Below are 12500 nucleotides of genomic sequence, written 5' to 3' on the forward strand. Positions count from 1 at the left end.
AATAAAAGGAGTTTTCACACCACCCGAGGTGAAGGACTTACTGAGCATGCCCGAAAATGACCTTTTCCAGCACAATAAGAGGCCTCTCTCTATACCCTGAGGCGGCAGCTCTCTTTTCACACCAGACAGCAGCACTGGACTGGGATGAAGAATCAAGCCAGGCTTTTTCAAAGTAAACTCGACAGAACTATTCAATTCTGAATTATTAATTTGGAATTGAAAACGTGAACGAAGTGAATGAAGCCTGTGACAACATTTTTAGTCATCTATTACGCACTATTTTGACCACAATAGCCAACGTGAATATTTAAATCTTACTCAGAGAGGTTTGCTATAGCGTCATGACGACTAATGCCATTACATAAAGGGGAAGGCCAAGCCAATATTATCAACAGTCCACCGGGCAAATGTCCTGCATGCCTTATGGCCAGTCCAGGCCTTGCAGACAGAAGCAGCCGCACCAAGAAAATGAGGCACTTGATTGTGCACCCTGTGATGGCTCCTTTGGACAAAAAGCACTGGTGCCTACTCTGCTGCTCCTCCGGTGAGGAGGACTGTGAAAGAGGTTTAATTAAAATGATTCAGTCAGCTGTATTCGCTTTGACCTTGAGCGCCAGACGCTGGAGGTCGAATGTCCACTGTACTTCTCTTTCACTGCTGTAGGAAGAGGTTGCGTAACACATCATGAGTAATATCTTATAAAATAGGACAGTAATGAAAGAGACAGGAAATATGTTTAAAAAAATATGAAGGGTGCACACACACTCACACAATCGTGCTGACATGCGAGCGTGCACACACACACACACACACACACACACACACACACACACACACACACACACACACACACACACACACACACACACACACACACACACACACACACACACACACACACACACACACACACACACACACACACACACACACATTTTGAGAATATGACAACTGAAAGGGGGCTTTATTGAAGTCTCAAGTTGTTTGCATGCTCTTTAAAATTTGCATTCAAAGGCCGTCTTGGCAATCGCATAAAACAGGAGCTGTTGTTTGCAAGAGAGAGACAGACAGAGAGAGAGAGAGAGAGAGAGAGAGAGAGAGAGAGAGAGAGAGAGAGAGAGAGAGAGAGGGGGGAGCTAGAGGGAGGGATAGATCGAGCTGGTGAAGTGTCCGCAGCTCTTAAGAGAGAAAGAGAGAGAGACAGACAGACAGACCACTACAGTAACTCCAGGGCTGGGCCTGTTCCGGGGGCTGGGAGGAAAGGAGAGAGGGAGGGAGAAGAGGGAAGGGAGAAGAAGAGAGGAGGAGGAGAAGGAGAAGAGGGGAGAGAAAGAGAAAGAGAGAGAGGCAGTGGGAGTGGAAGAGTCAGAGGGGGACGAGAGAAACAGATGCAAGAGCGTAGAGCAGGCCAGCAAACTGGATGCACAGCGCAGGCGGAGGCAGCCACGAGGAGAGGCAGAGGAGAGAGGAGAGGAGAGGAGAGGAGGATACTGGCTGCTTTTTTGTCTCAGGCCGCACTGAGCTGAGGCAGACATCTGTAATCTGAGAGCCGCCCAGCAGACAGCGGCTTTGGCCCAGCACTACTGAAGGTAAGACAGTGAGGAGAGGACTGCAGGCTGCAGTGTGTAGGGAAGGAAAGGACTATATCCCGTCACAGTTGACTGGACGATGGCCAGAAGTACTGCACTGTTATTTGCTGTTGTCTCTCTCTCTCTCTGCCTTCTGTCAGGATGAGGATGAAGATGACTGTGAGGATGAGGATGTTGGATTGTTGTGGGGAGGAGAGAAGGGGGATGTACTCAGCTCGTACACATGCAAGGGCATATACAATATATATGTGACCTTGTGGGCTGATTGCAGGCACATGGAGCTGCATGTGCTTAACCCACTCTGCTCCAAGAACTGTCCTTGTGAGCGAGCCACAGTGCCCAGTGTCCATAGCCTTGGGCTGGCTTACTTACGTACATACTCTCCTCTCTCCTCCCTCTCTCATCTCTCACACATACACAGTTTCTCTCTGTCTGTCTCTCTCTCTCTCTTTTTTCTTTCTGCTGTTAAGCAGAAGTTTTGAAACAGACAGGCATTGTGCTGCTTCATGTGTGCTTCATTTTAATCTGCAGTGAGAACAGCCATTTTAGAAATTGTGTTTACATACTGGGCTATTTAAGGACATTAATCTATATAACTGAAAATGTTTCAACATTAGTCATTTCAGCCCCTTGGTAAGATGTTTTGATAACCTCTGTGACAAAAAGTTATTGTAAATGTCAGATATCTGAAAGCTCATCATCTAGACAAGACCGAAAAAGTATAAAAAAAAGAATGGAAAAATTATGAATTTTGCAGCGCTGTGTGCAGATTTCCACATCTGTCTGAGACTGTGTGTGTGCCTGTCTGTGTATCTGTCTATGTGTATGAGAGATGGGGAATACTGGAAGAAAATCACACAGACCACGGGAAGAAATTCACAGTCTATTCACAGACACACAGACAATGACTCCTACACAGTCTGTTGAAAGTCTGAAAAGCAGTGTGGCTGGGACAGCTGTGTCTGAAGACATAGACACGGTAGCCGCTGTCCCCTCAGACACGGTAGCTGCTGTACCCTCACTGATGCTCTTCTGCCCGTTGGACACATTGGACACACACTCTACTGCAGTGAGTGAAACCAGACTGAAACGAACTGCCCGCCAACTTCCATTCACCGCCATATAACCAAAGTTGTATAAAGTAGAAGTAAAAGTAAGTTTCAAATGTAATTACAACACTAGTGTGATGTTACATAGCTGCAAATAATATCATACTGTTGGTGTTGTAATTACATCCGCAACAGCTCTTCTACCACTACTGTACACAACTATGCACATAACTAAATCATCCACTAACAGACCTCCATCTTACAAGCAGCTACTATGCTGACATGCTCACAATAGGCTACTAATGGGCTAAGATGATGGAGTAGCATGTTAGTGTGTAGCTAGCGGAGTGATTGCCGTGCGGGAAACATACAATGCTGAATTGAGAGCTCTCCGCTGAAGTCGTCACATGAGTGTGTGACCTGTACGACCTTAGCAGACCATAAATCCCATAGTTTCCCAGAACACACACACACACACGCACGCACACACACACACACACCAACATGATCTCCAAAAATTCCGTGCTCCTGGACACGGATGTTAAGGACACGAAATCCGTGTCCAGGAGCACGGATTTTGCCAAAATTCCGTGCTCCTGGACACGGAATTGTTTTCCGTGCTCCTGGACACGGAATTGTTTGAAGTGCTTTCTATAGGCTATTTCCATAGTTTTGTGTTTTCTCAGGATTTTTCTAATTTTAAATATTTTGTCTAAAAAAAAAAACATTTCTTACTGACAGGTTAGGGTTAGGGATTGTTTTGGTCTGGGCACAGCTGGTTTTCTTTCATTCATTATATGAGTTTGATAGCCTAGCAACCAACTGGAAAATATATTTCTCAAAAATATGTCTTTCATGACAGGTTAAGATTAGGGAATGTTTTCGTCAGGGCACAACTTAAATTGCTATAGCATTATTTTGTTTAGGATTAGCATTTGGTATGTATTTTCTAATGATAGAGTTAACACAGTGCTGTGGTAATAGCCTATAGAAAGCTCTTCCGTGTGCCCATCACGGAAAACAATTCCGTATCCAGGAGCACGGAAAACAATTCCGTGTCCAGGAGCACGGAATTTTGGCAAAGTCCGTGCTCCTGGACACGGATTTTGTGTCCTTAACATCCGTGTCCAGGAGCACGGAATTTTTGGAGATCAGGCTGCACACACACACACACGACCACACACCTGCACGCCTGCACGCACACACGCACACACGCACACATGCACACATTCTAAGCTTGGAGTCAGTTTTGGGGTTCATTTTAATTCTGGCTGTGACGTTTTTTGCTCATTCTATGGTATGGCAGCGATTCCTCCCCCCCCCACCAGCCCACATCGTTCATGTGGCGAACTGTGATTCAGTTGAGTTTGAGTTTTATAGCTGACTTAAACCACTTCCCCCTTAGCTCTGAAGCTGTTTCTTTTTGGCTTTTCCAAAACCATATGTTTGACGACAGTCAGCTATGCTTTTGGAGGGTGCTAAATGACATGGAGTAATCTATGCCTAATGTATATGTAGTCTCTGTCATAAGCAGTCCCTTAGGCAAAGAGGTCATTACGTACTGGCCGTGGCACAAGAACACAGTACTTCAAATGGACTCACACCTACAGGGGTGTGAGTGATATACTATAACCACTTCAACATGTCTGGCTGAGCTATCCGCTGCCAGCTCTAACAACCTTGTTAAGTTTATGGATTCTTTTCGTTTTAATGGCACCATTGTAAAGACACACAGTTCTTTTGTACGTTGTTTTTGAATTCAGCGTCTTTGTTTGAATGTGTGTGTTTTGCTCTGAGGTTTGGCATCCACTAAATGTATAGATGCTGCAAACTCACTTCTGAGTCAAAGACCATGTGAATTAATGCCTATCAGGGGTGCAGTAGTAAAATTAGACGTGGAAAACGTCACAAATATTTTTTTAAGCATGAGCATAGATCTTGTATGAAAAATAGTGTATGAGCAGTTCTTTCAACAGTCCAAGTGCAGTTGAATGGTTTGCAATGTACCTGCATAGAAGACATGTGATGTCAGTGTGATGGTGTGATATGGGAAGGGTAGGAATTGTGTTATATTAAGCTACATACGGTCTACAAAGGGAGAATAAATATTCATAGATAGATACTCTTATGGACCGCTTTGCTCTCTGGCATTTGAGAGGTGTGTTTTCTGACATTTATCCTTCCCTACATCTCTCATCACTGCACATCCATCACACATGCAGTAGAGCTGAGATTGTGGATACGCCTGTCTCTGAACTCTCCCCTTCCTCTCCTGTTGTCCTTTCAGATGTCATGGCGCCCGACCTACCGAAGCTCCAAGTTTCGAAACGTGTATGGCAAAGTGGCCAACCGGGAGCACTGCTTCGACGGCATTCCCATCACCAAGAACGTCCATGACAACCACTTCTGTGCCGTCAACTCCAAGTTCCTCGCCATAGTGACCGAGGCTGCTGGAGGAGGGTCCTTCATTGTCATCCCCGTCTCCCAGGTAACGGCCGTTTCAGCCTCACTGAGTACCAAATGCGCTGATTTGTTTGCATGGCTGTGTGGCAGGCAGTGCACCTGCCTGTCTGTCTGGTCAGTGGCTCTACCTTTGTGGTTACAGCAGTTTGGCATCTCTGCAGGCTGACTACAGTGTGTAATTCATTACAGCATTGACATGCAAGTAACATGTGACTTGTGTACTCGTAGTTTACTGGTCCACCAGCCTAGATCATTTTTAGATCAGATAGACAACAATCAACCTAAATGGACATAATTTAGACAGCGAAAACAATGATTAAGTATAATCTGTTTACAATATAAATACAGTACATTCACACACAAAAAGCTGCATCTGATTCTAGTTTACATATTTCTGTCTGTTTACATATTTCTCTTGTTTGACCGTTGTTTCCCCATAAAAATATTAAATAAAAGGCGCAAAAAAACATAAAAGGCTGTTAATAAAAAGGAGGGGCCCAATTGTCTTCTCCGCCAGCAACAAAAAAAAGCAACAAAAAAATTCCATTCCACTCAGTCATGCCAGAGAATTCACTGTGAAACACAGACTTCTGTTAGAAAGGCAGCCAGGCAGCTTTGAGATAATAATGAATAGGAATTCCAAAGTCAACCGCTCAGTTCAAGACCAGCCTAACAGCAGCACACAGGCATGGCTGCAAAAAAAATCTACTTTTGCAATGGGAAATCTACAGCTTTGAGCACAGCTTCTGTCTTATGTAAACAAGTGGTCCGGACCGGGCGTGATGAGTTGCGATATTAAGTGCCACTCACCTTCACCTCAACATTTATTTACCTTTCTTGTCTCCGCGACTGCCTCAGGTGCTTAGCACGTCATAGGATTACTGTCTGAGAGAGGTCACGTCTGGCAAAAGTCTGGTTTGAGTATTAACCAGTCATCTAATGTCAGGCTGCAAAGCACACACTTTCGCTGCTGCTCCACTGACACGATTCCATTCTCTCTCTCTCTCTCTCTCTCTCTCTCTCTCTCTCTCTCTCTCTCTCTCTCTCTCTCTCTCTCTCTCTCTCTCTCTCTCTCTCTCTCTCACTCACTGACGGAAACAACAACTGCTTACTTGGATGTCTTACAGCTTTTGGGAAACATGTCAGCACTGTATACTATGCAACAGTAAAGCTGTAGTATTTCAGCTTAAAAGTCAAATCCTAAAATTCGCAAGCAATGTGACAACTTTGAGCTTCCTTTGGAAATAAAAAACATCTAACATCATTGAAGAGAGCAAAGTAACTAAGGGAAGTTGACGCCGTGCTGTGCTGCAAACACATGGCCCCTTTAAGACGGGGCCTGCCTGGCAGGCAACTTGAAATTTCTGCTGGCTGAAAAAGCAGCCTTTCATCCTGATCGCATGCCAAAGCCACGCCACACTAAGCTATTGCCAGAGCGCAATGCAAATTAATCTGGGACTTTAAATCGCTCAGTTGGGCATCGGGGCTGGCATCCGCCCAAACGTATTGTCCTCTGTGGGCAGAAATCAGAAGAAGTCAGCCCTGCGCCGGTGCCGGTGCCGGTGCCAGGAGTTTTTAATGGGTCCAGATCACTTAGAATAATTTTGTTGCTGCGTTGGTGTGTGCGGGGAGTTGGCTCTGAAGAGGTGTTCCCCCTACTCTACTCGATGGTGCGGCAGATCTATTAATTGAAGGCCTTACTGTATGCTGCCGCCACACTTACTGCTTGATGTTGCAGTACACAGTAAAACAAATTCAGGGCTAATTCAACACTCTTGGATGAAATACATGTTAGAAGATGTTAAATGACTCTCTAAGTATTGAATTAACACTACAAAATACACTGTGCAGTATTACTGAAGAATTGTATGGTGCATTTAACCTAGGCTACTACTGAAGGCCTGATGTTCCTGTACACTGTAGTAGGCTTGATGGTGTTGCACTTCAATATACTGAAGCCTTGAGAGGGCTACTACTGCAGAGCAGTGTAGCCCTATAATGCACACCTATCCACCAGTGGAATACGGTAATAGTCATTGAAAAGTTAATTACCATAGTACTACACTACTATGACACAACACAGGGCCTTTAGTAATGCACTACGACTTGGTCATTGCCAATCTGGTAACAGCAAATTTATAACACAGTGTCTTAAAGGTTTAAAGTCAGCGTAAAGCCACTAGACTCCGGGAGAAAACACAGAGAGCATTTCCCTGTACAGCGGTATCTCTATTCCTACATCGAGCATCACTGAAATATGGTATGTTTAAGCTTGTCAAATCAGAGACAAAGTGAGTGCAGACCACTTAATTCAGGGACTGTCTGTCACCCAGGTGCTCTTTTTTTATCCTAAGGAGTATGCCCTATAGCAGTGATTCTCAAACTGTGTGACAGAGCCCATTGGTGGGATATGAAGACTTCCAAGTGGCCTTGATATAAAATCGAAATAAAATTTGTTGCTGTTGTGTTTTTACTGTGCCAGAGATGGGCCCCAAACAGTTGTGAAAATGAAAAATGATATCAGTGATATGTTATGATAACTTATATAGACCTAGTTAATTTATTCTCCTACACACTGCAATGGTAACAGCATGGTTTAACTTGAACTTCTAAGTTTGCTGCCTCAGAACTCAAAGTTAATTTAAGTCTTTATTGTGAGTTGTATGGAGTTGTGTGTGTTGTTTGAACTCAAAGCTGCAATTCAAAACTTCACATTACTTACAATATGGATTTAAATTAACTTGGAATTCTGAGGCAGCTGGCATTTTTTACAGTGTGTGGGCCCCAAGTTAGAATAGGTTGGGAAACCCCTGCCCTAGGCCTATAGCATAACAAAGTGAACCAGCCAATGTGAAGCGTAGCATGGTGCTCTCCCCCACCATCCCTTTCATTGTCATGTGTCCCCCTGTCCCCTGCATGTGGTCCGTCACAAGACACTGCCCTCTGGAACTGTGGAATGCTCAACATCCCGTCTGTCCGCAACGATCGAGTTGCGTTCTCTACAATCCCACAGAACTCTCTTGCCCCCATCAATGGCACTTTTGTCAGCATGATTTGATGCTATTCCAATGGTAATTTTTTTCTTTCTTTCTTTTTTTAAAACTTTTTTTTCTTTTCTGGCGAGGGCAGGATGAGTGCCCTTCGTGTGTCCATATGAGCAATATAGCTCTTTTTCCCCCAAGCACTCGGACTGGAAAAGTCTCTTTTCTTCAGTGTTCTTTTTCCCTTTCTCCCTCTCTCTCTCTCTCTCTCTCCCTCCCTCTCTCTCTCTCTCTCTCTCTCTCTCTCTCTCTCTCTCTCTCTCTCTCCTCATGCTGTCTTTGTTCTTTGTGTTTGTCAAGAGAGCTTACTGGTGTCGATACCGCTTAATTGCTTTGTTGAAATTAACTCCATCAGTGCACAGTAGGTTCCCCTGTGCTGAACTAGAATTGAGGAAATACAGTACAGTATGCTAGTGCTCTGCTGTCACTATTACACAACACTCTCACACAGTGTGGGGTGGATAGATGCTGATGAATGCGTTATTGCTTTGTTGAAATTAAATTCATCAGTTCAGAGTAGGTTCCCCTGTGCTGGACTAGAAATACAGTACAGTATGCTAGTGCTCTGCTGTCACTATTACACAACACTCTCACACAGTGTGGGGTGGATAGATGCTGATGAATGCATTATTGCTTTGTTGAAATTAAATTCATCAGTTCAGAGTAGATGCACAATATGTATATTGGATATGAAGAAATATATTCGAACTCCATGTAGTCAGCAGTCACATTCACGCAACTGGAGTGTGTGTGGATAGTTGCTTATGAAGGCATTCTTGTTTTTTTAAAATTAACGTCATTAGTGCACAGTAATTGCACTGTGTCATCATTGTAGATAAGAGGAAATGAACAGTACTAGTCCAATCCCATCCAGTCGACAGTATGTGTGGATAGTTGCTTGCTTATGAGTGCATTATTGCTTTCTTGAAATGAACTTTATTAGTGCACAGTAGATGCACTGTGTGTGATGGATACAAGGAGACAAGGAACCACACTAGTCCAGGCCACAATCGCTCTCACCCAACCACTGGATGTTGATGACGAATGCATTATTGCTTTTTGAAATGAACTTAATTACAGCACAGTAGGGGCACTGTGCTGTACTGGATATGGGGACATATACTTGTCCTGCTCCATTCAATGCACAGTCCCTCACAGGAACGGCAAGTTATTATGAATGCATCATGGCTGTGTTGAAATTAACCAAACAGGGGTACCACTAAGGTATACCTGAACACACTGTAGGGGGTATGCGGTATCTATCTAAAAATGTAATATTAACAACAAATGTATGGAGCATGGTCATGTTGGGGTAGAGGAAGAGACATAGTAGAGCATGATTGAGGGGGTAATCATATGACAAAAAGGATTCGAGGTACACGAGACAAAAAAATGTTTCAAAACACTGCTGTACTGGATATGAGGAAATATACACATCCATAAATACACATAAAAAATGCAGGAATGAGTAAAAATAGACACCCAACACTCACATGCAATTGCATAGAAGTGGTTGATAAATGTTCCTAGATGCATTATTGCTTTGGTGAAATTTACTTTCGGTTGCACAATAACTTAGAAAGCTTTGAATATAGGCAACCAGGGCTCTAAATTAACTTTTTCCACCACCAGCCAATTTGGCTAGTGGACATTTTTTCTTACCAGCCAAACAGAAGTTCAACTAGCCATTTTTTTTAATCTCGCCAAAATAAACTATGCATTATGCTAGTTATATTTTTTCTAAATATGGTCATTTTGTCCAACTGTTTCTACAATACAGATACACTATAGGCCTGCATAGGCTACTATATGCCTACATAATAAGCATATTATAGGCTATATAGCCTATTTTTTCATTATTGCTTAACTTCTGCTTTATTTTTTTACTTTCATTACTTAGGCCCAATTAATTTGATTAGTTTTTGTTCAATTCCTCTGAAAACAGCTGAATCACATCACACAAGCCACTCGCATAACAGACCTTTAACATACAGTAGCCTAACCAAGCACACAGCCAAACACTACAAAACCAAGGAAGGAGAAGAGATGAGAGGAAAAGGAGAGGAGAGAGGAGGAGCTCTTCTCTACCATGCGCAACAAAATGACAAGAAGCCTAGTTTAATTAAAAGTAGGCCTAAATAATATCTCGGGAATCTTCGCTTCCTTAGTTACTTCCACAGCTTCGTCGTTGGTTGCTTTGTTTCCTTTCCGATGGCGTGGGCTTTCCAACTTAGTTGCGCCAGGACTCGGAACACTTTCAGAATACAACTGAACTGACAGCTACGGCCACACTACTCTGACAGTCGGCTCTCCTCCTCTGCCCTTGTCGCTATTTCGTTCCACAACCACTCATTTTTAACGTCACTATTTACAATTACTAGCATTCACCAACACACAGAACCTTGCTCTAACCCCCGCCACATTCTCATAACTCGCACAAAACATAGTCTACACAACAGAAGTAGCTCTATGCATTATCTGCGCAAGTCCTGTTATTGAAACGGTCAGGGCCTCGCTGCTTCAAAAATGCAGCCTGTTACAGCAAGGTTCATATAGTAATAATAGCAGTAGTGGCGTTAAAAAGGTTGTAGCGAAAGCGACGAGAGCATAGGAGGAGAGCTGCCTGTCAGAATAGTGTGAGCGCAGCTTAGCTGACAGAAGGCAGGTCGTCTGAAATGTTTTCAATCCTGGCGCGCGCAACAGCATGGAGTTGCCGCTCGATGCACTGGAAAGTCCACGGTGGGAGGCTAGTGTCCATGGGTAATGTAGGAAATCTCGCCCTCTAACGTTCGTCAGAGCAGCGGTTTACCGTTCATAAGTTACTGTACTCGGGCGCTACTAGCCAAATTGGCGGGTAGGTATTTTTTTCTACTAGCCAAAATAAATTTTCACCCGTGTTTGGCGGGTTGGCGTGTGTTAATTTAGAACCCTGTAGGCAACGTACAGTGCACCCTACACAGACAGCTAAATGACAGACAGACATAATTTTACCTAGATAGTGCAAAGAAGAAAAAGTATCACAGTGCGGTTTGTACAGATAACACAGCGTGAAATTACAGTGGAAGTGAGTAGGAGGAGGGAATCCTCAAGGACAGAGATAAATATGTTTCCCATCCAGGACACAGTAGGTGCACTGTGCTGGACAGCATTACTTCCCCATAAGCAGCTGTGACTTGATGATTAGGGAGTTGGTCTTCAATTCACAGGGTTGCGAGTTCAAATCCCACTCTAGCCTACCAGCAGCTTCACCCATGGCTGAACTCTGGAGCAAGGCACCTAAGCCCACGCATTGCTCCAGGACTGTAACCAATACTCTGCAATATCCGTAAGCTGCTTTGGATACATGTATCAGTTAGTTGTAATGTAATGTAATCCATAAGAAATACTAGTCCTGTCTGCTACTAAACCTACCCCACACACAGGGCCGCTGACCGTTTTCCCTGGGCCCAGGACAAAGTCACCTGAAAGGGCCCTGTACCCAATACATACAATGTAATGGGAACCCAATATGGGGCCCCCTATCTCCCTGGGCCCAGGATAACATACCCCTTTGTCCCCCCTGTCGGCGGGCCTGCCCACACAGACAAACAGACATTGCATACTGCTTGTTTATACATGGTTATTAATGCATGAAATGACTTGAGTGGGGAACAAAAGGGGCACTGTGAAAATAATCCATTTAACACTTAACCGCTGTACCTTTGCGCGTGGTGAAACTGTCCGTAAAATTGAGTGACAGTTTGCTATACTTGACTTAGCACAAGTCTGTTGTTCATTTAAGGCGCCGTGCGCTACATGTGTGCAGAGTAATAGAGACACATGGGAACAATATCGCACCGAACTCTGAACCGCTATTTGCTTGACAACGTGATAGCCGCTCTGGAAGGCATCGTCTAGAGACACAGCCAGCAGGCAGCCAGAGAGAGAGAGAGAGAGAGAGAGGGGGGGGGGGGGACAGGGAGAAAGACAAAGGTAGAGGGAGGAGATAAAGAGAAGTATAGAGCAAGAGAGAGGATGGAGTGACAGACAGCAAGAGAGAGAGAACGAAAGAGAGACACAGAGAGGCAGAGAAAGAGAAAGGGTGGATGACAGAGAAAGGGAGAGAGAAAGAGAAAGAGATGTGATGCAGGATGGGTACACGCTGTCCGTGGTGATGTCATCAGATTGAGTTTAACTACTGGAAAACCTCGAGGCAGCCTTGACCCTGCACTATGCAGCTGGAATATGCGATAAAATAATCTGTTTTCACCATGAAGATTCACCAATGATAAAATGCATTCTTTTCCATATAGTGTGCATTTTACATTATCTTAGTTCATGTCTTCTCAGGTTTTTTTTAGAATGTACCCCAACATGAG

General features: G+C 44.0%; 1 protein-coding gene across 2 annotated transcripts in view; it reads left to right on the plus strand.

The window, feature by feature from the left end:
- Nucleotides 1-12500, plus strand: part of coro2ba (coronin, actin binding protein, 2Ba) — a 71322-nt gene that overhangs the window by 35692 nt on the left and 23130 nt on the right. The window contains exons 1-2 of one of the 2 annotated variants that reach the window (XM_063188169.1): nucleotides 1361-1589; nucleotides 4926-5126. In XM_063188169.1, coding sequence (XP_063044239.1) covers nucleotides 4926-5126 — 201 coding nt within the window. In that variant the 5' untranslated portion in view covers nucleotides 1361-1589. Of the gene's footprint in view, nucleotides 1-1360; nucleotides 1590-4925; nucleotides 5127-12500 lie in introns of those variants that run through there. The other variant, XM_063188168.1, reaches the window with a different exon arrangement.

Source organism: Engraulis encrasicolus, chromosome 22 (genome assembly GCF_034702125.1).
Source record: "Engraulis encrasicolus isolate BLACKSEA-1 chromosome 22, IST_EnEncr_1.0, whole genome shotgun sequence".
NCBI classification, from domain to species: Eukaryota; Metazoa; Chordata; class Actinopteri; order Clupeiformes; family Engraulidae; genus Engraulis; species Engraulis encrasicolus.